Source organism: Adiantum capillus-veneris, chromosome 15 (assembly GCF_014529385.1).
Source record: "Adiantum capillus-veneris isolate H3 chromosome 15, ASM1452938v2, whole genome shotgun sequence".
NCBI classification, from domain to species: domain Eukaryota; kingdom Viridiplantae; phylum Streptophyta; class Polypodiopsida; order Polypodiales; family Pteridaceae; genus Adiantum; species Adiantum capillus-veneris.
Window position 1 is genome coordinate 11,928,778 of NC_140945.1, and position 27,574 is coordinate 11,956,351.

The 27,574-nt window shown below is 42.3% G+C and overlaps 1 protein-coding gene across 2 annotated transcripts in view; it reads left to right on the plus strand.

Moving 5' to 3' along the window:
• BIO1 (adenosylmethionine-8-amino-7-oxononanoate transaminase) overlaps positions 1-20,701 on the plus strand; it is a 120,247-nt gene extending 99,546 nt beyond the window's left edge. Inside the window, exons 11-15 of one of the 2 annotated variants that reach the window (XM_086530063.1) lie at positions 4,777-4,908; positions 6,256-6,390; positions 6,468-6,580; positions 6,679-6,916; positions 20,550-20,701. In XM_086530063.1, coding sequence (XP_086386189.1) covers positions 4,777-4,908; positions 6,256-6,390; positions 6,468-6,580; positions 6,679-6,883 — 585 coding nt within the window. In that variant the 3' untranslated portion in view covers positions 6,884-6,916; positions 20,550-20,701. Of the gene's footprint in view, positions 1-4,776; positions 4,909-6,255; positions 6,391-6,467; positions 6,581-6,678; positions 7,045-20,549 lie in introns of those variants that run through there. The other variant, XM_086530062.1, reaches the window with a different exon arrangement.
• The last annotated feature ends 6,873 nt before the right edge of the window (positions 20,702-27,574 follow it).

Consider the following 27,574-nt stretch of genomic DNA (forward strand, 5'->3'; position numbering starts at 1 on the left):
CATGCTGATGTAGCACCGTACGACAAGGTTCGAAAAAAGCGGCGGAAATTGTGCAAAATTGTTGATGTTTTTTTTCTACGCAAAGAGAGAGAGAGAGAGAGAGAGAGAGAGAGAGAGAGAGAGAGAGAGAGAGAGAGAGAGAGAGAGAGAGAGAGAGAGAGAGAATCTTTTTGCTTTAAAAAGTTTGACAAGTTCAAGAGAGCTTGGGAGAGAGAAAGAGCCTCTGCTTTATTTTTTAGGCTTTTGGATTTTGAGCTTTTGGGGCTCTGCTTTTGGCATCCCTTGTAAACAAAATAAATAAGTGGATTGGGCTCCCACTCTATAGAGCATCTGGACGCAGAGTCTGAGAGTGAGACCCAACCACTCTTTTACTTTGAACACTGATTAATATAAAAGGAAATACCGAAAGGGGCGCCACTCTCTGGGGCCAATATATCTAGGCACAGAACTCCGCCGGGCCAGTGCAAATCTATTGTGAACTGTGAACTGTTTTGAAGTGGTTATTTGGTGCTGTCGTGATTGATTCTTGACTTGGAGTGTCCAAGTTTGTTACATGCTCCTCCATCCAAGGACTATCGGGATGGCGCACCTACATCTGCTGTAGGGAAACAACGCCTCGTCGAAGCCGTTTCTCGTCCTCATTGGCTGTAGCCAAACGAGCTGCACTACTGGAGGAAGAAATGACTAAGCTCAGCAAGTCTAGTGCCCACTCTACTAGCTAGGGTGCCGTGTGTGCTCGAACTCTCTGTCCAAAGCGCCACCACCTGCTCTCTGAGCTTTGTATCCAGTAAAATCCTCTCAGGGATGTGTAGTAAGGTCACTGGCACAGAATCAATCTATTCGAGATAGATTCACACCCCCTACTCTACGGTTAGAACAAGAGAAAGAAAGATTGTCAGGGGGTCACACAAAGCCTGTATGCTGCGAGACATCCGAAATCCGCAAGGTCATACATAAGCGCTCCCAGGCTGCCAACTTAGCGTCGTGCACAGTAGCACGGCTGCCTCCAATCCTATTCTAGGTGTTCTCCAACATGTTGAAGCCCCCCCCAAGACACAGTCACTGCTTGGCAAGGGGCAAAGACTCCACAATGTGTGACCAAAACTTGGCCCGCGCACTTGCATGGTTAGGCACATGGACGTTTAGGAACCCCATGAGGCTACTGTGAACCTGCATAGTAATCCACTAGGCCCTACCTGGCACAATGATACCTCTGTCGACAATGGCCTGCTGCCATGAGTCTGCAATAGTCATACATACACCTCCCTGGATGCTTCCAGGCCCAAAAGCAACTGACCAAAAGGACTCATAGCGATCATGCAAAATTTGACCACAACGCAGAATGCAGCTTTCACAAAGATGATGCTCGTGCAGCATAAGTATATCAATGATACCACCCACTAGGCATCTCTGAAGCTCCCGACGCAAGCGACCTCTCTGACGCTGAAACTGGAGTCCACTTATTACGTGCACATTCCATGAGACAATATTCATGGAGTCAGCGAGAAAAATCCGATGCTGCAACAGGAGCCAACTGTGCTATCTTCGAGGCCGGCTTGGATAAGGAGTAGTCCGCAACTGAGCGACCCCGAGATAGGCGTGACTGTCCAACCTAGGCCCATGAAGAACGTGCAGTCCGTAAGGCTACCTCCTCTGTCTAGGAGTCCTCATGTACATATGCATAGCAGGGTGTACTCTGCATGTCAGCAAAAAAGTGTACCACAATGTGCCTACATCTTGTTGTATCTGGCGGTGTCACAGAAAACTTGGCCAGCGGTCACAGAGTTTGTATCAAATCCGTCACTCTTAAGTCTCCCGTGTGGTGACTCCTGAACCTGGAGCCAGTCCATCACTGAGTCCAAGGTCCACTTAGTCTGACCCCTACCACACAGTGGGAAGGAGAAACCAACCGTTGTGTCTACCCCTGTAGCTACTAGAAAAAGTACGTGAACTCTGAAGCAAGCAGCCTCAAGGTCGGGAGAAGAGTCACCAAGGAAACGTGTGAAATCATAAGTGAAGAAGTCCCACCAACGACAAATGTTGAAACTAGTCAGCCCACGAGGGATTGCTACAAAAGGTGACATCTGCATTGCTAGAGGCTTCTGCAGAAAAGGTTGCTCCTCCCACGCTAGGCGGCTCGTGGCAAAACCACTGCCAAGAGACATCCTAGCTGTCGATGGAGGTCCAGTTTTGTGGGCTTGCCCTGAAGTAGGAGAGGGAGTAGATGACGGAGCAGGGGGGCTAGAGGGTGGGATGGGGCGAGAATGGAGGGGATGGGGGGAGGTGGTGGTGATGGAGGGGGGGGGGGGGGGGGGGGGGGGGGGTAGGGATGGTAGGCGGAGCGGGAAGAGGGGGGGCTGTTGGTGGCGAAGCTCAGGTGGAAGGGGTATCCGTGGGCTTGTCTTATTGTAAGGGGTTGAAACGGTACCCAAGTGGAATCCACTGCTATTGGCTTGGTGCAAGGTGACCCCCAAGGGTGCTGAAGCCTGAACAGGCAAGGTGATCCTTGGCGACGCCGACCACGAACCTAATGCAAGCCCTCCTCCGCCTGCACCAGTCTCGAAGGAAACCTTCCTGAGCATCCTGTGTCTGTGCATGCTTGGCTTGGCCAGCCTTAGAGCATCGGTAGCCGGATCGAAGCGATGGTGCCATTGTAAAATATGAGCTCTGGCTGCTCGGATGGCCAAAGGGCTCATCGCAATGACCTTGGAGGCCATCTCAGAAGTCTCAAACTCAATTTGATAGTAGCCGCGCCCGAGAAGCTGAACGTCGATGATCTTTCCCACCTCTGCTAAAAGGTGGTCTTGAAGGAGATCACACACCTCCCCTCTGCTAGGTCGGGTGCCGATGATCTTGCAGATAATAGAGGTGGCCTGAAGACGCGCTACCTTTGCCTCTAAGCTCGCTTGCTCTGTTGGCGAAAGAGCAAGTCGGATGGTGGGTTCTGCAGGGTCGAGGGAGGTGGCGTCAGTTGAGTCCCTCTGTGGCGGAGCAGAATCCTCCATCTGTGTTTGCTGCTGTGACAACGAACGAAGGGGAGGCGAAGCTGACGAAGACGAAGGTGAAATCGCTGCCCACAGGGACCAGGGAATTGGGGGGGGGGGGGGGGAGGGGGGACAGCGAGGGAGTTGCGTTAGCTGCAGTCTCATTCATAGCACAACTGGGCTAAAAGCTATCTGGTACTTTCAGTGCGTTTAGCTGACGATCCAGGTATGTATTCAAACCCTATGCAAACAATGTGACCACAAGCCAACATATCACCTGAGTCAAAAACCCGTGGACTCCCATTGCCATTGAGGTCTAGAATAACACTACGTATATGATTTCAAGATGCCAGAATCAAGTTTAACTCACATTGCGAATATTTCTGAAGTATTCATCACCCCAGAAACAATTGATTAATAAAAATCTGTGTGAAACACATTATCCAAAGGACCCATGTCTCAAACAAGATGGTGATCTCCATAATGAAACATAAAATAAGTTTTCAACAAAATTCTTGTGACTACCAAGCATTGTAAGCATTGCAGTCAAATATTGCACAAGGACCGCCATCTGCTCTCAAAAAAAACAAATAGTCAGTGCCTTATCACCCATCTCATAGACAACCAAAAACTATCAGTCAAATATACTTACCACATGTAATCACTTGTAAGATTATTAATGCAGCATGTTACATATCAATCATAGATTTTAGAGGGATCAAGATGTCGTCACCTGTTTCAAGATGGCTGCAAACCCAAATAGATCTTATCTTATCTTCAATCAAGCATTCATGGATCAGTAGGTTAGAAAGCAACCAAGTTCTCTTCCATTGTTTTCATGCAAACACAACATTAGCTGAATTAATTAGACTAAGAGTAAGCCCATTAAAAATATTGAATCAGCAGTGTGTTCTAGGTTCTACCTGTGAACTTTACGCAGCAACAACAAGATTGTCTTGTTTGGGACTCCTCACACAAACTAGGCATGAGCATATGGAACTAAAAGAAAACCCAAAACTAAGTGAGATGGAAATTTCTTCTCACCTAGTGCTGAGTTTAAATGGTGGTCTCAATGCAGTGAATATCTGATAATGGGTGAATGTTTGTCTTGTAATGCCTCCAACACTGCATGCAGCATCCGGCACAGAGCTTGCATGCATTAAGGTGGAGTCTTAAAAAGACTTTTCCAAGTTAGTAGTCCACCAAGTTACCAACTTTTAAGCAACCAAGGGCTACAACCCAACCTGGTTATTTTCAAAGTATGAATTAGTAAGAGACCGAGGCAAAAACCGAGCTTAATTGGCACAGGTAGTCAAAGCTATCTTGCTTTTCTTTTGAGGGTCAGGAGGGGGGGGCCTCTCGTATACATTGCCAATCTTCCTGGATCTTAAAGTGCACGTTCTAGGGGATCAGGGTTCTTACAACGGCAGAGCATCAATGGATTCTCGACTTGAATTCAGAGGAAGCAGTCAGAGCAGGCTGGCGGCTGTGGCCTTTTGGCGCACAGCCTCTAGCACAGCTACAATGGTCCCTCGGGGCTGAAAGAAAGTCACCCTGTTTTTACATGCGTTTGTGTCTATGTATCCATGGGGCACACTCTGTTTGGTTCCACCTTGACGTTACAGCACATTCACCTTATAGAAAGAAGACAAAAGATTAGGTTGGATGTCTCCAAAATTTCGTTTAATTTTCTTGTTGGCATTGTGTGAAGGTTTACTGGCTTCACTTTATTTCTATGCATTGATTTTGTAACTTTGGAAAATTCACGAACTTTGGTGGCATGCTTTGCTAGTCTTGTGCAGAGTATCTTGGTTGCACTCCTGATATTGGATGCTATTCAAAGCTGTTGACTGGGGGAGTTGTTCCTTTAGCTGTAACGCTGGCTTCATCAGCTGTCTTTGACTCATTCAAAGGAGATTCCAAGGTGAGTGGTTTTTTCTAATTTGGGATAGTGAGTAGATGAGAAACAACAGACCTCAGTTCTGCAATGTTCTCAAAGGTTTTTGATGTATTTTTGCGTGCTCAAGACACCTGTTAGCTTTTCTTGGCAAAGAAAATCGTCTCTTCTTTCTACTTTGTCTATCAGAACATATTCCATATTCGCCATTTTCTTGTTGTAAATAGTTTGTGTACTTGTCTGTTCGTGCATTTATCAATGCCTGGGTCTACATCCACTAAGATGTCAGTGGTGTTGACTTCATATATATTCACGAGATGGCTTGTGGCATTAATAGTTATATTGACTTATTAATAATCACGAGTATGGAACTTGCACTTTCCTTGAAACTTGAAACTCGTCCTTCTTGCATTTGTCTAAATCTTAACCTTCCACAGATGGGTGTAAACACTGTCCTACCCCTTTTTCTTGGTTTAGTGATACCTTTGTCTAGATGTCACTGTGTAACATCTGTCACCGAACACATTTTTGGAGTATGTTAGGTACATATGGCAAGATTTATGTTTGTCTTTCAACCTTTTTCTTGCACACATTAAATCGCAAAAGAAAGTTTGTACGTCTTTAGCATCTCTTGTTCTTCTAGTAATTAATTGCCTCCAAAGTGAAAGACTCAAATGGGGGTTGTGACTCATTTTATCTTTAGTATCTCTTGCTCTACTAGTAATGCCAATAAATGCCTCAAAAGTGAAACACTCAAATGGTGGTTGTGACTCGTTTCATAGAGTTTCCTTTACTCGCTGTTGATAGGTGGTTCATTTAGTTCAATAGATGCTTATTTTCGGTCTGAAACAATGAATTTGTTGTCTATGAAGGTAGGGCTTTTTAATCATCATAGAGCTTGCATTTCCTAAGGCTTGTATGTTGTGTTAGTATGATACATGAAGTGAGAGGCCATAGAGCCGATACACTGACCTTGATGAAAGCATATTTGTGTCTGGCTGGTGTGGCAATGGTGGTAGATATAAAGAGGTGGAGAGAACTTTAAAATAGAGATGACATATATAGCAGAAAAATATAGATTTGGTGTGGATAGAAAATAGAAAGAAAGAGTATCTGCCGCTTCTTCTTCGACTGCAACACCATGGACAGCTGACAACAACATTACATGAACTTAAACTAGAGCACTTCCTCTACACTGTCATGCATGTTGGTTTCCTATGATCTCTGCAACAATGCTCTTAGGGCTAATCATATGGTCACTTGTAGATTCTCGTCGATATTCACTTGTAGATTCTTGTCGATATACAAATGCACGCTACAAATCAATGAGGTTCATCTGAAATGGGTACTCAGAAGTGGCTTGGTGCTTTGCAGCTTTTGGCTCTCCTTCATGGACACTCCTATTCTGGTCATGCTATTGGATGCCAGGCTGCAGTAACTTCATTGCAATGGCTGAGCGATCCAAAAACAAATCCCAATTTGGTGCCATCCACCAATCGCCTGGTTGAGGTGAAAACTAGTGGAGGATTACTTTAGTGACAAATCAGGTTGAATTTCATTGCATAATGATGCTCTTTTTTTTGCAGTTTTGGGATCCAAAGCTTGTTGCAGAACTCTCTGCACATCTAGAAGTGCAGAGAGTTATTGCATTGGGCACTGTCTTTGCGTTTGAGCTGCGAACGAATGCTTCAGAGAGCGGGTAAGGCTTCCTATAATGGCATGTGTACATCATATAATGAAGCCATGCCTCCGCATGCGGCCCCATATACATTTGTTTTTCCTTGTTTTGCTTTGCAGCTATGCGTCGATGCTTTCACGGAGCATTGTTCAAGCCCTAAGAGAGAAAGGAATCTACAACCGACCGATCGGTAATGTCGTGTATTTCATGTGTGGACCTACAACCCCTCCATCAGTTTGTTCTAGACTGTTGCTTCAATTATCTCATCAACTTGATGACTTTGCTGCAAAAAAGCAAGCCGCAGCAATTCATGCATGTGCCTGAAGCCTCACCATGGAGACAACTTTCCCAGCATAGGTAAACATTAGAGACTGCTAAATAGCTTGTCAATTGAGTGGTGTTAAGGCAATGGCTTTGTCAAGCCGTCATAGTGTGTACGATACTTCATTATAAGAAGGTTAAATTAAATCTAGCCGTTGGTTTTAGTTACTCTCTCTCTCTCTCTCTCTCTCTCTCTCTCTCTCTCTCTCTCAGACATGGTGCTAGCACTGTGGATTATGTTTTGGCTCCCACATAACTTATACCACGCATTCAGGACTTATCAGTGTCACCCAGACCTGTTGGAGTGGCTGTAGATCATGCTCAAATATCTTTTGCAGTAGATCTTACTTACACTATTGGTGGCTTTCATCATGTAGCACATTGTCATCCGTGATACCACTTTTGCAGAGAGATAGATGGAGTGTATATAGAAGAGCTGTATAGTCTTCTAGTAGGCGAGAACCCCCATAGACTCTTGTTAGAGCTCACCCAGATATTGATAGAGATGATACACAGAGCAGTAGTCACAGCTTTTCCCCACTCTCAGCCTACTAGGAGACCACGGTTTGGGAGCACGCCTCAGAATAGTTGGTATGATGATGAGTGCTGAGAGACGAGAGCCCGACTACAGAGAGAGGTGGCTTTGGGAGAGATCACACATAGGCAGTCACATATACTCTTCCGCCGCCTTGTAGGGTGAAAGAAGAGACCTTTCTTCTTAGCTTGAGAGATATATTTATGAGATACTCTTGAGCCAGGACTCTAGGGAGGCTTGGCGACACTTTAGAGAGCAACACCCTCTCCAGTCATTACTTCTACAGAGTCATTGACACAATATGCATCGTCTCTATACACAATAGCAGAGCAGTTATCATTGCGAGACCTGCGGAGCCATGTCCTCCCACTTCTACTTTCTTCACAGCAAAGATGGTGAGGGGAGCCATTGACAGATTGCACACAGGGAGGGCACAAGATCATGATGGTATAGTGGCACTTACTAGAGATCATATTGATGGTTTGTTTGGCCTTCATGTTCAACAGGGCCATGTGTGAGGGGTTTCATGAAACTTCGAGTACGTCTACAATTGTACCATTACTCAAGTTTGGAGATCCAACCCCGCCAACTAACTATTGCACTATCACTCATTGGCCAAGCTATATGCATCTATACTTGAGCATGAGTTGAGCAGATGATGGGCAGAGCGAGAGGGTGTACGAGCTTCAGGGCAAGCTGGATTCAGGAGGGATTCTCTACACTTGATCATATCTTCACGCTTAGAGCGATCATTGAGGAGGACAGAGCACATGCGAGAAGGATTTATTTTAGCTTTGTGTATTTCTGCAAAGCCTTTGACTCAGTCCCAAGAGCCAGGAGCACCTGGGAGTCCCACGAGAGCTTGTATGGGGTATTATGGCACTGTATAAGACAGTTATAGGGAGAGTACGGACAGCAGAGTCTTTCAAACCCTGTTTACTCTTCTATTAGGGTGAAGTAGGGATGCCCACTTTCTCGGACTTTGTTGGGACTGTATATTGATGAGATTTTTGACTATATTGAGACTTCAAGGAATAGAGGAGCACAGTTGTCAGGTGCATGGATACCTCTATTGCTTAATGTCGATGATATTGTGCTTATTTCAGACTCTCCAAAGGGTATGCAGAGACATCTAGATGCGTTAAATGCTTATGCACATGACATTGGGCTCCCCATCAGGTGATGGTATTCAATACTACAACACTGTGGGGCAATAGATCAACACCTATCTTTACATATGGACAAGAGGTAGTGGAGTATGTAAACTCTTATACATATCTAGGTGTTGTATTCATTAGACCTACTTTCTCTATGAGAGGTGATCTAGAAGCGAGACTGATGAGGGGATATGCAGCATTAGGAGGACTAGAGAGGATATGTTCACAGGCGTAGTTTCAAGAGCCACGTACTAAGCTGTGGCTATTTGATACATTGGTCACTTTCACCATGCTTTATGGATTGCAGATATGGGGTCCTAGCGTGGATCATCATAGTAGATAAGGGTGCACATATGATGGATGGAGATCCATGGAGAGACCAGTTGTATCCATGATCCCAGGCTGATCCGGCGGGTGAAAGCCTCAATGCCGCATGAGATCATCAAAGCTGAGATGAGTGCACCATTGATTGTAGTGGAGGCTCTTGCTAGATCAATGTCTTTCATTCATAGCACATGGGAGCTACGACGCGACAAGTATGCACGACTAGCGCTTGAGTCATTATGACAACTGGCCAGTGAGGGTGGTACTTCATGTTGGTTTCATAGATATCATCTTGGTTTGAGCTACATGGATTTAGTATGTAGAGGCTGCCCCCTTTTCAGTGTTCCTTGGATGCACCATCCCTATTGCATGAGGGAGTTCATGGGATGATCACTATTGTCTACTTTCCCCACTGAGTACCTCATTAGCCCTCATGTGGTTGTACCCCTCCCCGTATGTTTTGAGTTGATGTATTATGTGATGAGGATGTAGGTTAGGCTTACATACCTACACTCTCTAGGTCCCCTCACTTATTTTTATCTTTATGTTTCCGTGAGACTGTACTAGAGTCACACATGGATGTAACCTTTTGGTCTCATAGCCTATAGGTCATTTTGGCCTTTTGAAAACGTTAATATAACATTTGATTACATTTCATCTCCCTCCCTCTCTCTCTCTCTCTCTCTCTCTCTCTCTCTCTCTCTCTCTCTGTGTGTGTGTGTGTGTTTGCCTTGCTTAAGCAGGACCACGAGCTCCAGTCAACCACACACATCCACCCACACACTCCCACCCACATTGCCTTACACCTCTCTCTCTCTCTCTCTCTCTCTCTCTCTCTCTCTCTCTCTGTGTCCATCGAGAGTGCAGATGAGGATGGATTCTAGTAGTAGTATCTTTGTTCTAGTTCTTTTGTACCCAGACATAGTATTAGATTCACTATTTTGTAACAGATTGGTCTCATAGGTTATTTTGGCCTTTGGAAGACGCTAATATAACATTTCATTTCATTTCTCTCTCTCTCTCTCTCTCTCTCTCTCTCTCTCTCTCTCTCTCTTTCGGTCTCTTGGGATAGTTTCCCACGAAGTTAAATTCCTCTTCTCTTTCCTCTGTGTGTGTGTGTGTGTGTGTGTGTGTGTGTGTGTGTGTGTGTGTGTGGATAGTTTCTTATGATGTTAAAATTCTCTTCTTCTCGTGTGTGTTTGCGTGCATGCGCGTGCACTAATAAGAAGAGGAAAATGGTATAACCTTGCTATCACCCAATTGTGGTAGATTGATTATGCCATTTCCCTCTTGAATAATAGGTCTTCAGTTCAGCTCTCTTCGTCGGATAGATCTTTAAGGTCCCTTGGGATTGTTTCCTATGGTGTTAAAATTCTCTTCTTCTTCTTCTTCTCCCTCTCTCTCTCACATATGTTTCCCATTGCGTATGAAAGAGGGAGGTCACCTTAATCCAAGACTCCCATGAAATTCAGCAAGAAGATGGCAAAGAAAGATAGGATGATGAGGGATGAGGTGGAGACCATTAAGCAAGCCGTTTTGGCACACAAGAAAGAGACATATAGTGCGCTCAACATAGTGAATAGGCCTCTATCAGAGATGATCACGGCTCCACAGGTGGAGTGTGCCTCCATTAGCAAAGTGGAGGCACGAGATGGAGAAATCAAAATTGAAGGAAGAGTTAGAGGACATGTGCTCCCAGGCACCCACTCCCACCTCTATCATCAACATGACAATTGGGGAAGAGCAAAGGAGGAAAGCACGCACTCTACATGTACCAGTCATGGGTGTGAAGCACACCAACAATTGGAAGAGGAAGTGGAAAGCCTCTATGCCCGTATGGGAATCATGGAGCCAAAACACACCGGAGTATAGACATTGTAGGAACATCTAAAGAGACCTCCATCTTTCTAATGGGTCTTGAACGAGAGAGAGAGAGAGAGAGAGAGAGAGAGAGAGAGAGAGAGAGAGAGAGAGAGAGAGAGAGAGAGAGAGAGAGAGAGATGAAATGAAATGATATATTAACGTCTTCAAAAGGCCAAAATGACCTATGACACCAAGTTGTTACAACATGGTGATTCCAATACCATGTCCGGAATTAAAAGAACTGAAACAAAAGATACAACTACTACAAGCTGGACTATATGGATGTGCCAGCTAATACAAAAGGTGCCCAGTATAGTGTGGAGTACAATGAGAGAAGGGGGGGGGGGGGGGGGGGGGGGGGGGGATATGGTAGAGATCCATCCTCATTTGCACTCCGGACGTCGAGAAAGTATGGCTCGAATCCTCTGATGTAGTCTCTATCGATATTGTGGTCGTCTAGATCGCCCTAGCTCCAATCTCGGTCTATGAAAATGCCAAAAGTGGTAGTATACTATAAAGAAATATGTAATCTGTCTCTGGGACTCTCTCTCTCCAGCTCTCCTTAGTAAAGTGTCTCTATACCTCTGTAACTCAAGTGGATACAGTCCAAGACATCTCTGATCCTCATAACTCATGACCCTAGATAGAGGACCAAAACTCTCTCTGAATAGACAATGAGAACGGCCTCGTATCTCATAGTACACCGTGCAATGACATATGTAATGTAACTCTGTCTCTGGCTCTAGATGACATAAGCGCGTATCCTGCTATCTGTTGGTATCCCTCTGAATGTGCGAGTCTCAATCTCGAGCTGATGTGAGGATGTGCGTATGTGGCCAATGGCACAACACAAACCATGAGAAAGATGCGTGTCCATATAGCTAGGTCGAATCACAAACCCATCCCCTGTGAGGTGGAGAAGATGCTCTCTATAGAAAGCGATCTTTGTGCCCAACTCTTGTACCGGCTCTATCCATGTCCTCCTCGTGTCCAGCTGGATCAGATCCTGACAAATGAGTCTAGTAATCTCCACCCGTGTCAGACACATCAAGGGTGCCTATAGAGAGTACTGAAAAGGAGGCAAGAGAGAGAGAGAGAGGAAGGACTTCCTAAAAAAGAGGCCTATATTATAACAAACATGGATTCTCTCTTGTCTCAACTAACCGACCTAAAAGAATGCATGCTGGAGATCATTGTTGACAGAGAGAAGGCAAAACATTAGTACTTAATAGATGCACCGCATGACGGTGCAAGACGTATGGGACCAACCTAAAGCTTATGGTATGGAACTGCATTGGCTCATTACATTGGATGTCGGAGCATTTGAGGAGTCGTTGAGCGGGAGGGACATCATTTTCTATTTAGAAACGCATCAAAGCTCAGAGAGCACTCTCTCGAGGGTGACTCGATATTATGGTTGATAGGTATGGTAATGTACATTGTACATGTACAATGATGTATGGTACTAGTCTTGGTAAAAAAAGTTTAGACATACGTTGACATGGCGTACAACAAAAAAGTAAAAAACATGCATCTTTTTGACTTAACATCTACAAGCAGCAATGCCCATGGCCTAGGGCTTAAGCCTTAAAGGTAAGAGTCTAGAGTCTAAATTAGCAAGACTTGGCCGCTTATGTGTGTCACTTGCGATACATCAAGATTCAAGGCCACATGAAGTTTGAACTTATGCCTTAGAAATAGGTTAATAGTCTGTCTATAATCTACAGTATCTATTATCAAGACTTAAGAGTTACAAGCGACAACCTACAAGACTACAAGTTTGAACGGAAGTAGAGATGTTACAAAAAGTAGAGAATGAACAAAATTGAGTCTTAAGTATATTTGACGGAAAAAAGGGTAGGTGCTCATGTCGGTCTCAAACCTGTAGTCCTGATCCGAGCTTGAGCTATGAGCGTCATCATCCTTATCACCACAAGAATCGGTAGCACTGGATGCAATGCCATAGTCTCCCTCATTGAGAACATTGCCCCCTCGTCAAACTCTGGCTCCCTAGGCTCTACGGGCCTAGAAAGAGGCGCATCCTTCGTAGTGGTGGCCAAAGTAAGAGCCGCTACTTGAGCCACATAGATCCGCAGTGCCCAAGCCAATGTTCTTCCACTACCATGAGCCGCAGATGTTGAAGCTCCTCTACATCTAGTAGTCGAAGCTTGCACAACGACCTTCCTACGAGATCAGGTGTGAGAGACGCATCAATCTATCTCCTTGAGCTCCATGTAGAGCTCGCGATATATTTGCTCTTCTTTGGGATCACGGTCTTTGTTGAGACTTTTAATAGTCTCAACCAAGTGCGTGCACTCGTCCACATTAACCTATTTGTACCACAAATTACAATGAAAGGGGTTAGCAAATCGGAGTAGCCAGATGTTTCGTTTTCTTATGAATGAGAATGTAAAGACTAACATGTAGAAAGCAATATAGTTACCTGTCGAGCCATTGGAATCTCATGCATAGAGCGCAACATACATAGATTGGAGTGACAATAGATTTGTCACTCCAAACGCCTTGTAGATAGCTTATTCCGGATCTTTGTGTGAATTAAAGAATATGCGGATCAATTCCGCTCGGATGCACCGGAGGAGCAATCCTAAGAAAAGGGATGAGAAATTCAAATAAGGAAGAGGAAAAGAGACATTTAGAGTTAGATTTTTCATAACCAAAATATACCTGTCCAAGGACTCTCAATGCCACCCTTTGAGCATGGGGCAATTGATCCCCAAAACTCTCACACCAAAAGAGAGGCTTCACCAAGCACTCCCTCTTCCAACAAAAAGAGGAAGCAAACGAGGTGCCCCTTTGGTCTCCATAATTGATAAGCTCTTGGAGAAACTCTTCATGATACACCTCCAAGAGAATTTTTGGAAGATATATGGTACGCTCCTCTTTAAGCTTTTGATTAGAGAAGAGGGATGGCTTCTTATAAGGTGGATGCAAAAGAGCGGCAAAATGTGGATTGGTCTTTTCATCCAATCCTACCTCTGTTGGACAAAATAAAGGATGTCTCCCTTGGGCTTGTCCTTAAGCACATCCCTATAAGGATAGATAGGTAGATAGGTCGAGAGTTAGAAAGATGGAGAGATTAATTAGAGGTAGATCTCTAATATCTATGACTTCAGAAAAGGATTATAAGGTATTAAGTACCAAGTAGAGGATAGAGATCAAATCTTAGTATCTTATCGTGATCCATCAATTGGACCATCAAAAATGGTTGACTTCTCTACCTCCTTGTAAGCGTCCTCAAAGTAGCGGCAATGCTTTTTGAAGACTTCATGAAGAGCGGGCGGCATTGTGATTACAATGTAGAGTGTAGTATTTGGGACTTGAAGGAGATGAGGAGTAATGGAGAGAGAGTGCTAGGCTTCATTATGGTTGAGTCTGCCCTTGATCTCCGGAGTCATGACAAAAAGTCAACACGATGAACTTTGTGTTGATGTATGCTCATGTGTGTGCGCGTGTGGTGTGTTGTGTTTGGGAGCATATGTTAGTACCTAGTTCTACACCCACTATTGGGCATTGCCGACGTTAGTGGGGATGTCGTGGTATTTAGTCAATACTATGCATGATGGAGCTGATGGTTATATTGTCTTGTGGATATCTACCATGGTTCTATACCTTGCTATTTCCTTTAAGGGTGAATCTGGGCTTATCTTGGAATCATCTAGGTATATTTTTTAGTTGTAAAGCGGACATGCAGACTTCAATTGTGAAATTTTTGTCTGAGTTATGAGCAATTGATATTGTGCTAATTCTTTCTATCTTTTGTCGTGCATATGCCCTATCAACTACCTCATTTTTGTGCTAATTTTTTCTATTTAATGCTTCTTTTATTGCGAGGCTTCACTATGGCTGAGTCCGCCCTTGATCTCCGGAGTCATGAGAGAAACTTAATAAGCTGAACTTTGTGTTGATGTATGCTCATGTGTGTGTGCGTGTGGTGTGTATTGTGTTTGGGAACATATGTTAGTACCTAGTTCTACACCCACTATTGGGCACTGACGACATTAGTGGGGATGTCGTGGTATTGAGTCAATACTATGCATGATAGAGCTGATGGTTATATTGTTTTATGGGTGACTACCATGGGTCTATACCTTGCACTTTCGTTCAGGGGTGAACCTGGGATTATCCTGGACTCATCTAGGTATATATATAGAGATTTATAGAGTCAGTGTTTACTGAGTTAATTCTTGTCTTATGGCTATTTTTGTAGACGTAATTGAGGGCGATTACAATTCTTTCAAGAGGGGGCTATGTCACAAAGTGATGATGCAAACTTAAAAATGTTTGGCCGAGAGGACAATTGAGGTTAGGGAATTAAAAACCTAACCCAAACAAACTTGCAGATTGTAGGTGAGTGGCCCAGAAATGGTTAGGGTTAAAAACCTAACCCTACCAACTTACCAGAACCGGGTCGAGGGGCTTAAACCCTTAAAATTAAAGCAAGGAACCAATTTGCATAAACCATACTGATGCGGTAGGTTGTAGAGCCCATCCCAGATTTTGCATTGGCCGTTGACGTGGCACTGTACTGATTCCCGCGATTTACGGAAAGAGCCTAGAGGGTGCTTTTGGTACAAAGCTTTTGGGAGTCTGTGCTTTTTGAACATAGCTTTTGATGTAACTACTTTTGGCCAAGTGCCTTTACGAGTGTGACAAGGCCTCTCTTCTTAGTAGATTAGCTTGGGAGCACTATGAGAGAGAGAGAGAGAGAGAGAGAGAGAGAGAGAGAGAGAGAGAGAGAGCCCTCTACCCTTGGACATTGTATTCTTGCAACGTAATAATAAAGAAATATCGGAAGGGGCGCTAATGTTTGGGGCTAGTGCATCTTGGCTAGGAACTTCACCATGTCATGTCGACTCTGCTATTCTCTCTCCCCTTTATTCAAGTTTATTCAGTTGTTTGCAGCGTTTGTCATAGTCCCAAGAGCCGGATTCATATGGAGACTACATGACACTATATGATGGCACTCTATGGGACAATTACAAGAATAGAACGGACAGCATTAGGAGGAGTAGAGAGGAAGCTGGGGCCATTTAACTCTTTGGACACTTCTACCATGCTCTATGGAGTGGATATATGGGGGCCTAGCCTAGATCATCGTAGTAGACCAAGGCGCACATATGATGGATGGAGATCCATGGAGAGACCACTTGTATCCATGAACTCAAGGTTGATGCGTGCGAAAGGCCCAATGCCACATGAATTATCAGAGCTGAGATAATCGAACCACCGATTGTAGGGGAAGCTCTTGCTAGATCAGTGTTGTTCATCCAGAGCAGATGAGAGCTCCCACGCGACAGATCTACATGACTAGCTCTTGAGTCGTCACGACAACTGGCAGTGAAGGTTGTACTTCATGTTGGTTTCTAGATATCTTCTTGGTTTGAGCTAAATGGATTTGGTATGGACAGGCTACCCCCTTTTTAGTATTTCCGTGATGACACACATTCGAAGATTAGCAAGATTATCAGATACGATCTCATTCAGCTAGATACTCGGAGATACCTTGAGATCCGTAGGCGTTTTCAGTGCTTATACAGAGAGGGTTTGGCCCCTTATGCCACATCATGGTTTACTATGATCAGAGGTGCCTAGGTCTCTTCTTGTTGGAGATCCGTAGACTTAGGTAGAATATTCTTAGGAGGAGAGAACGTACACATAGAGGATCCACACAGATGCATATCACTACTTTTTACAAGGGGACTACCCAGAAAGGTATCCTAGTCATACCCTCGTTTGGGCATCCTTCTTGATCAAGCCATCCAGCTTGGCCGCTCATGACGCCCGAGGATGCGAGGATCTTCACACCGTAGACGAGGTCTACATCAGAGGCTACAGAGCATTGTTGAGAGCCCCCCCCCCCCCCCCCCCGAGAGCTTACTATGTAGGACATTGAGGCTATAGTGCAGCGACCCATGAGAGAGCTCATGGGCTGATCACCATTTTATTTCTCCATTGTACACCTCTTTAGCCCCCATGTGATTGTATCCCTCATATATTTTGCAATGGTGTATTATGTGATGCTCATGATGAGAATGATAACGTTGATGATCATGATGGTGATGAGGACGAGGATGTAGGTTAGTAGGCTTACATACTTGCCCACTCTAGGTTCTTTCATTTATTTTTATTTTTATGTTCCTTAGACATTGTACTAGAGTCACATGGATGTAACCTTTTGGTCTTATAGGTCATTTTGGCCTTTTTAAGACGTTAATATTTCATTTAATCTCTCTCTCTCTCTCTCTCTCTCTCTCTCTCTCTCTCTCTCTCGCGTTTCTACTAAAACAAAGCTCACATATCTGGGTGTTCATTGTAAATAACTTGCATGAAAATGAAACTAAAATTCTATGGGAGTAATTTCATTGGACCTACGTTTTCAAGATTAAAAATATGGCACTTCAGTTGTAAACTTTGGTAGTACTTTGAATTTAGGCACTAATCCCGGTTGTTTTGTACTCGAAAACAAGATAAATAATTTATGTGTCCTTTTTTTCCCTCATGAATCTCATGCAATACCCTAGAAGTATCACATTTTGTTACCTCGCAAAATTCCATACATTAAACGTTTCATTTTTCGAGTGAGACATTACCTATAAAAATAGTCATAACTTCAAAACTTTTATCTCTACATAAGTAAACCAAAGCCAGTTAATCAACAAAAACATGTGTATAGTCATTCTGCTCTTGTTCATTGACAAGTATATATTGTCCTATGAATTATGGGTTACAAAAGTTGAAAATGTGCCTTGATTTAAATGATGTATTCAAGATTGCATTTTCTTGGTTATTAACATATGAAATCAATTTAGATCATAGCTTTACACCAAGATAGTATTAGTTCTTTGATATGAGCTTTGAAAGACCTTACTTTACCTCCCACGAAGTTTATAATTTGTGCTAGGCATAAAAACTAGACGTCTTAATAAACTTTTAATGAAACAAGTGAGAATTTTAACTTAAACCTTTTCATGAATATTTAAGGTAGTCGTCCTTATCACCAAAAAGAGAAATAAATAGTCATGAACAGTCTTGTGTTAAACTATCTACACAACAAGAAAAACTATCCCCTTTTGGAATTACTTGTGGGTGGAGACGGACTTGCAAAAATACACCAAGGGATTAGATTTCTCCTACCTACCCTCGGTTATTGACAAGCTCATTGATGATGGAACATGTATTAAATGTCTCCCACAAGCTTGTTTCTTATGTGGCGTTTCTAGTCATTTTGTAAGACGATGCCTTGTTAAGTTTCCCCCAACCATGGAAGCTCCTACCCTCTCCCCTCAACCCTTTGGTGTTGCTCGAGGTCCCCTAGCTACTACTGACAAGAACCTTGAGAAGGTTGTCCCCCTAGCGGCCATACCACATCAATAAGGAAATCAGAACCACAGAATAGTAACCCCAAAAAGTGCAAGCTATTGGCCACGTGGAATGAGAAGGAAGAGTTGGATGAGCAAGCACATGCCAATTTATTCAAGTTTATTCAAGCAACAGTTATGGGGGCCTCAATGAGGAAAATCAACTGGTGGACCCTTCTCTGAAGATTTGGCAACCCATGGCTTCCCCAGCACCTATGAAGGTTTTCAAGTACAAGGGGACACATGACAAGTCTTGAGACGCCCTTGAGAATCGATAAAAGGGTCCAAAGATATAACGTTAGCTAGATGTAGAACATTGAAGGTTTCATGGACCCTCACAAAGACAAAAAGTCCGGTACCTGGCTTAAGTTTAACAAGTCGGATATCATCCTACAACAAGAATTGACGTGTACACGTAAAGTTCAGGATATGCTAGCCACCATCTCCAAGGATCACTAATGGGTATGTTGGAACCACCCTCGGGGTTCTACAGGTACTACTATTGGGTTCCCTCCCCAATGGCAAGGAGGAAATTTGAGGGGCAATAATTGGTGTACCATCCCCCAATGTGTCATAAAATCTAATATCTAACTAACCCAAATGATTTTCTCATATTGAATTGATCATTTAATGTGGGAGAATAAACGGGTACAAGAGTTAGAATATAAACATGTGCTTTAAGATTTATCTCAACACGGGACCAAACTAGAGATGGTCTAGCAAAGAGCATTGCTAGCTAATAGAGCTTAAAAGACCTTAGGGTTAGCTTCATTAAAGACCTGCAAAGGTTAATATTAAAAGCCGTTAGACTTACGAATTTAGGCAAGCTAGGACTCAGATTGAGCTAGGGACCCAGACCAAGCTTGAGGTGCTTGTCGTGCTTGCTGACTAAGGTGCTTGTCATGCTTGATGATTAAGGTGCTTGATGTGATTAAGGTACTTGGGGGCCAAGAAGCTTGAGGTGCTTGAAGTCAAACCATGGACACCTGTTGGTCAAAGAGGCAAATAGGACACATGTCAATCCCCTAGCTAGGTTGCCCCCATAGTGTGCCTAAAGACACTTGGATGGATTTGAGAGAGGTCCAATGAGAATGTAGTTGAATTAATTCATTGTCTAGGTATTATCAAGCCCTCTCTCTCAAAGGGGTTATGGTCCACCCATTTTTTCAGCCCCTGTAAAAATTATATCCCAAAGTCTTTCTCTATATAATTCAAAGTGTGCTTATGGCACGCGCATGTGCGTGCCATGTTTTCAGGTAGGAAATCCCTTTCATAAAGGAATAATAGAAATATGAATAAAGTTAGCCTTTTTTCAAGGCCCAAATCAACATCCAAAAGTGCAGGAATCAACTCACGTTCACATACATTGATGGGATTAAAGATTGTCTAAACCATATTGTTTGTTTTTTTGGTTTTTTTTAATGGTAGGATGTTGGCTTCTTATAGCAAAGGGTGTTTTGATATCTTGTATAATGCCTTAAATTTATTGTGGTTGAGGATTCTGGAACCCATGCATAACCAGAGTAGTGTTGCTTGATATTGTCGTTTTCGGACATTAAAAAATTGGGGGATCATTTGATACATGTTACTAACGTTTGTCTGGTCGGTCATAATAATACGCAGCGTAAAGTTGTGGCTCTTTTACTCTGTATCTGGCGCGTGGAAAAATCTGCATACTACTGTGTGGTGTTATGGGGTTTTGCTTCCCTTGTGCCATTTTTGGGATTGTTATACTTGCTAATGATCTCGGTTATTGTCTTATATAGCATGACATTGACAGAACCGTAAACAAATATGGGGTTTTTCTTTTAGACAAGCTAAAAGTAGGTTCTTTTCATTAAACTTTCTGGCTTTGGCTCATCTAGTATGTTTTCTTGTCATTTGGCATGCAAACTGAGGTAAGATGATTTCCGTAAGCCCAAATGGGCATGAGAAATTTGAATTGGCATGATAACATAGCCGAGTTTTGATACCTTTAAAACGGAATATTTTTTTGTTGAGAGATATCTGTAGTCGTTGTTTTGGATATTTTGTGGCTTCATGATACTTAAAAAGGCTAGAGAAATGGGAACCTGACAAAGTAATTCTGGTGTTGAAAGAATGATCTAAGAGATGTTATGGGGATTAAGACACTTGCTTCAGGAGGGATGGTGGCCTTTCTGATCAAAATGATGTATATGCTATTTAAAGTTTAAATTTAAAGAAGGGATATATAAATATCATACTTATAAGTACTTTTAAAATCTTTGGGGTAGCAAAAACCAAAGGACGAAAAGACACGAACACTTTGCACAATAGTTTTAAGTTTTTTTTTTAAAGTTGTAAGTTGGACATGGATAACAACTAATATAGTCCATTGACACTTGTAAAACACATCCAAGAATAACATATTTGTTGTCTTGTTTGGATAGATGCAGGTGAGGACTCTATCTTTTCTTGGAATTTTTTTTGGCTTAAAGCTATTGTCTGTCCGATAGTACACTTGCTCTTACCACTTGGGAAGTAATTCTTTCTTGGATCACTATCATTGTATACTAAAAAATGGCTTCATTCTCATATGCTATGTACAAAGAAAGTTCTAAGGTTGAGTTTTTTTTGTAATATTTTTTGTTTTTTCTCTAAAGCTAGCTGTCTTTTGAATGTAAAAGTTCATTTATGTCTTATTATATAAGTGAAAACAGCTACACACACGTCTTCTACATAAGGTTTTTTCATTGTATATTTGAAAAAACGGGGACGCTACCTTTATTAAATTTCTTGAATCTTGGTTTTATGTTTGGAACCACTGTCTTCAAATCCTTGATTGGTTAGTTGGTGTTAGGTGGTCCTACATAAGCTAAGATTCTGGTTTCCTGCTCACGGCTTTCATGGTCTCTGACCTTGCCAGTTTAAGGATTGCATGCCCAAACTACTGGTCTAATCATATATATACTTTCTTTCAGGAGCACAAACATTTTAAGTTGATAGCTCGCATGTGGGTAAACCACGACCCAGAGAAACATACAAGGATTTTAGAACAAATTAGATTTTACCTAAAGGACCAGTCTCCTAAAAATGCCATAGCTGTTAGAACTAGACATTTGTTTGGCTAGACGGGCCAAACCTTGTGTTACTTATTACCACAAGTAATCCATGACTTACTAACTAATTTTGTCTATTGTAGACCCTTTCTCTCTTGCAAGGCCTAGAACTACCTTATGAGCCTCTCTGTGTGGCCATTGGCTACCTCTCTTTCCTAAGATGTATTGGCAGTTTGGATGCCTCTGAATTAATATATGACTCGACTCTATCTCTAATAAAAAGCTGTCTTATCTTACACACGTTTTCGTTTAATGATTGGGTCAAGATTCTGGCTACCTTGGACAAGGATTCCAAAGATGGATACGATTTCGTAGTATACATAGACCAATTGCCTATGCTTTCTATACAGTATCAGCAAGAGGTTGCCTTATTTTCTTCTTCTGGAGCAGAATTATGCAACTTTTTGAAAAAATTATGTGGGTTCAATCCATCTTTTGTCAGTGTCCTTGTTGCCCCATCTATTCCTCAAACTGGTGGAATATTTTGCAGAGATAGTGCAACACTTGAGGCTGTCAAGGAATTGCAAAACAATCTTTGCTTCCTAAGTGACTGTAGCCTTTTAGAAATGGTACCCAAGGTATCCAAGGGTTTTTCTTTCCTTCCTGTTACACATATTGAAATTGAATCCTTTGGTGTGGACCATCAGCTTTGGGTTCTTCGTAACAAAGCTTTTGTGGTACCTAATCTTAGTGAAGCTTGGGTATATCTGGCTAACCTCCCGGCTGCCACTATCGAGGATTGTAGACTCAAAAATTTGAAAGAAGGCCAGTTCTTGAACAAAGGAGAACTCATTAAACCCCCCTTCAATCTCAACTTGCCATAGACCACTCCAAATGCTCCTCTAATATAGGTCTATACATACGGACAAAAGGGAACATGGAGTTTGCTTAAAGTAATCCTGACTTCTACACAGAATCCATTTGGAATGGTTTTCAACTTTATGTTAAATGGGCTTGTAAATTTCTTGACCCTAAAGCTTCATACGAATCCAGCATTATGTGGTTTGACCATGCTATCTGGTTTATCCTCAATCATTTGGACCAGCTCTTTCTTGAAAAACCGATGGACTTTCATCTATCTCTCATCTGCTCTTGGCTTGGTGGCCATGCTAGTTATTTCTCAAATTGCTTTCAACATTTTTCGTGGGCTTATGCTAGATATCCTCAAAGAATTGAACCAGGGACTTATTTAACTTCCTATGCAAATTACAAGGGTGTTACGAGAATCACCAGTGTTCTCAAGCCTTGTATTGATGATGATGATTTCCCCTCACTGAAAAGACCCAACTCTCTTGCCACCCCCAATTCTTTCACTTCATTCCTGACACCGAGCTCCTCCTCTAATTTTACTAGAGGAAAATCTCGTAGCCTCACTAGGGGAAGAGGAAGGAACACTTCTATCAGACACCTTCTTGACTTATGATCACTTGTGATTGTGCAAGTTGCTGTTGGCCCTTGTGGAAGATTGTCTCTCAACAAAAAGACATCTAGCAAAGAATATATTTACGAACATTGTCTTTTTCAAAATGTACTTCTATATTGGGTACACCCTGAAACACTTTTTTGTGAATGTTTTGACGTATTGTTTGGAAACTATGAGATACTTGATAATGTTCTTATTGGTTGGAAATATCAACAACCTATGAAGAATTCGGTCTACAGTCATGATTTCTTATGACACAACATTGTGTCTGGTTGTGATTGTGATAAATTTATCCCATACTGTAAAGATTTTGATACTTGGGGCTTACATGTCTGCACTTGTGATCTCATTGAAAATACCACAATCCGAAAAATCCATGCTAAGGGACTTAATCACATATCCACTTTTCCTTAAAACCCATATCTCGCTTTAACAGCTTTGCTTAGTTGTTTAATTGACCTTGTCAGTACTCTCCAACTGGAGAAGACAGTCCTACTGGGCTTAGTTAAATTGGTAGAAAAATGTTTCTTTCAAAAGATCTCACACATACCTTTTCAATGGCTGTCTACTAACAGCTCTTGGATCACACCACAACTAGCTAGCAATTTTCAAAAGCTTTCACATAATTGGTTTATTGTAGGACTTGATAAAAGCTCCAATGCCCCACTCTTATATGCAAAAACTTGGCTTGGAATGCATCTCACTCTAGGATTTCTGGGAAGGATTCACACCAGTTAATACTTTGTCACCTATAATATTTCAAAACATCTAGAAAATATAGGGTATTTCATTCAAAACAGCTACACACAGGCCAATCATGAAGAAATAGTGGTTGCCCTTGGAGCAGTTTTGAAATTCCTTCAACAATGTTGCATCAAATTGCAACTTCACTTCTAGTGCTTTTGCAAAAATCAACCCAATTATTGCACTCTTCTCCTCGATATGGACAAAGGGGATGACAAGGACATGCAAGCCATAGTGATTCCAAATTTTCTTGAAGCATATGGGAACCTCTTTTTGCAAGCCACCCAAACTCCATGGGCTGATATTTACCCACGTATGTGGTATGTGAAACCAAAGTCCTTACATTGGTGACCTAATGACAATTGTTGGTGCATGCTTGGTAACGAGTGTTTCTAGTCCTAATTTTGATTGTTGAAAATGCTAATCAGCCAAATAGCTACCCTTTTGCACGATGACCTAGTGCAGGGAGATATTACAATGTCGCTCCTTATGATATAGGGTCGATACTTTTCAATGGAGAGGAAGGCTACAATAGCACTCATGCGGCTTCCTACAAGGGCCTCCATACATATTTTTTCTGAGTAGTTTGGTTGTGGCGTATCGATAGTGTAAGAGAATGTAGATGCATTTGTGAATTATTTATACCATTGATTGCATGAGTTCATGAGGTGGTCAGGCACCTTGCTTGATACGCAGGCAGTGATGACCGAACTGGAGGCCGCATCGGGACTACCTAATTGTTGCAAGATAATCAACTCTACACACAATCAGCTTGAGGCACCGCCACACGAGTTGTCAACCAACTAGTATGATAGGAAAAGTAACTACTCTATGACACTAAAGGCAGTGTAGATTCCATCATGATATATTTTGGTTTTTCGAGGCCTGCAAATGATAAACGATTCCTACAAGATTTCATTATAGGTGATGGGAGGGTACTACCAACTTCCTTGGCTGCTTATACCCTATCATGCACCACTCTCCCATCCCAAGCATGATACAACACTTGCCACATAGAGTTTGGGAGTTGTGGTGGTAAGTTTGTCACATGAGGAATGCTGCTAGATTTTTGAGCCACACTTTCATTTGAGACTTGTTGTGGCCTCATGAAAGAGGGTGAATCTCTTGTGAGACGGGGCATCGGAGCTTGTAAGCTAGCAAAGGCTGATGTTGAGGCCACAACATAGAAAGATAGAGTGACTGTTGGTGTGGTTGGAAGGCAACCATGACTAGTTTTCATTGAATGTGTACCACTTGATGGCAATTGCCTTGATAGCACTTATCATATGGTGCTCCAACTCATGGCGTCAAGATCATATTCTTTGGAATCAAAGGAGTTGACGGCAATTTCCTTCATAACACTTGTGATATGGTGCTCCAAGTCACAATGTCAAGATCATATTTTTGGGAATCAAAGGACAACGAGTTGAGGTCAAATCCTTGTTCTATTCTGTTGGTGATGACACACACACACACACACACACACACACACACACACACACACACACAAAGTAAATTAATTCAATGAATCATATTCAAATGACAAGAGATTTGATTTTTTGGTGGTAGAAACCAGGCATGATTATTGGTGCTCTTTAAGAGAGAGAGAGAGAGAGAGAGAGAGAGAGAGAGAGAGAGAGAGAGAGAGAGAGAGAGAGAGTGAGAGCACAATGACTAGATATACACAGTCAATGACTATTTGAGAGATTGGTGGATGGTCAACGCATGATTGCAATATTTCTAGCAGAGGTTGAGAGAGAGAGAGAGAGAGAGAGAGAGAGAGAGAGAGAGAGAGAGAGAGAGAGAGAGAGAGAGAGAGAGAGAGAAATGACTAGATATGCACAATCAATGACTATTTGAGAGCTTGGTGGATGGTCGATGCATGATTGCAATATTTCTAGCAGAGGTTGAGAGAGAGAGAGAGAGAGAGAGAGAGAGAGAGAGAGAGAGAGAGAGAGAGAGAGAGAGAGTTGGTATGCTCAGATTCACAATATGCAACATCGTATTAAGGAGACATGAGCAATGAAAAGAAACACACAGCTGCAACGTACAAAAGTACAATAGTCGGTTTTTATACCTTAGCCAAGGTTTAAAGAATGAATTTCTAGCTATTTGGGCTCAATAACAAGACTTAGGAACTGAATTTAGTTACGAATATGGAAGCCCTTGGCCCCTTTACATTCTTTAACACTCAATGATAATACAATGGCTTTGGACTTTTATGGGATTTTGCATTAATACATGAAGTCGTGATACAATTAATGAGGGTAAATAAAAAGGATGTCCTTTTGTTAGCTGAGCAACTAACACCTGCTAAAAGTATTTTCCAGCTTAAATTGGACACTTAAGTCGAGGAAAAATAAAAAGAGAACAAGTGAAATTCATCAAGTGCTATGGACCAACCAGTTAAGGCTTGGGACCAAAAGGGGGAAGTCCATAAAAGAGTAAGGATAATTGCTAATTAATTATCTCAGTCATAGGTATAGGTCAAGGAAAGATAAATGTATCCCAAGAATCTAAAAATAGAAAGTGATTGTGCTAAGCTTAAGTCAATAGAATAACTCTTTAGACTTTAGTATGAAGTCTAGTACGCCTTAGGGTGAAATTCTAACTTGCCCCAAAATGTCTAAACTTAATAAATCTATATTTAGCAAGTTTTGGGAGCAGTTTGGTAGCACCTCCAAAATACTGTGCTAAGGTTTTGCACAGGAGATGAAAGTTCTAAATCTCAAAGGGTGAGTTTTATTTTTTCCAAAGCTTATCCTAATTTAGCAGGTAGGTTGTAATCCTAATTTAGCAGGTAGGTTGTAGCCCCGGATCAGCTTCGTAAGCCTTCAAGGTTTGTGCAAATGTCTTGCACGTCGGAGCTAATTTGTTAAAAGGCAAGTTTATGGTTTTTATTAAATGAAAGGAAAAATCTAAATACTTATGTTAGATCATCCATTCGTCATTTATTAAGTTGACTCGAGTCTATGTTTACTAAGCTTAGTTAGGCCACATGCCTAAATTAGCACCAAGGTTATAAGGTACATAGTATTCGGTATGTGTTTGATACGTACTGTATGTTGTGCCGTATGGATTGGGCCATAAGGTACGTAAAATTCATAGTATATTTTTTAAAAGCTAAAAATACAAAGAATTTTAAATTTATATACAACCTATCTAGTTTAAAAACACTGCACAATACTTAAACATAGCCACAACTTTCAAAAAACACTTAAAATCACCCCACAAGTTAAGTAACCGCTAGAATCGAGTCCATACCACATGGCATAGTGTAGGTCAAAAGTACATAACTGAATGCTGAATCCTGTTACAAAAATACATAGTCACTCAATAAAGAGTCTTGGTGGCTCAAGCAACAAAATAAAAAGCATAAATGAGTCATGACAAATGTCCAAGTCCCAAGACCCAAAGCACTGGGCAATCACTAGTAACTACTACTCAAAATCATCATCAGAGGCTGATTAAGACTCAGAGAGCATGTCTCCATCTGTCAAGACATTGCCCTCATCATAATAATCGGGCTCTCTCTCCTCTGGCACAGATGCTAGGGGTGCATCACCCTCATCTGGATCATCTGCCTCTGAACTCTGGGTGTGGATGAGTCCATCTGCCTCATTGGCTCGTCTACGAGCAGGTGAACGATTAACTTTCCTCTGCGAATGCTCTCTCTGTGTGGAACCTCTGGATCTGCAGCAACAATGCGAAGAGGAATACTGTAAGCTCGAGAGCGAGATCTAGTGACCCGGCGATCCACGCTCTCTAGCTCCCTGTGAAACTCTCGAAGAGTCTCCTCCTGCTCATCTCTAATCCATGCATCGACCTCCTCCGCAGTAGGACGTGCCACCATCTTCAACTCTGTGGGATCCACCTACAATGACAAGACAAAACATAGTCCATGATTCAACACTGACTTTTGATCATTGTCAATTGACTTGTTTTCATAAAGATGCATGTAAATCTCATTTGCTTCGGTGTTCCCAAGGCATGAAAGTTGCGCACAAGCCGCATGTTAGCATGGAAATAAACCAATCTCTAACTGCTTGGTGCTAAGACGATTGCGAATCTTTGTGTGAATAAGAGAGTATGCACTCCAGTTGCGCTCGCATGCCCAAGATGAGCAATCCTACAACAATTCGAATAGCGAACACTCATGGGTCACAAGTGTCATGTGTGACAATATAGA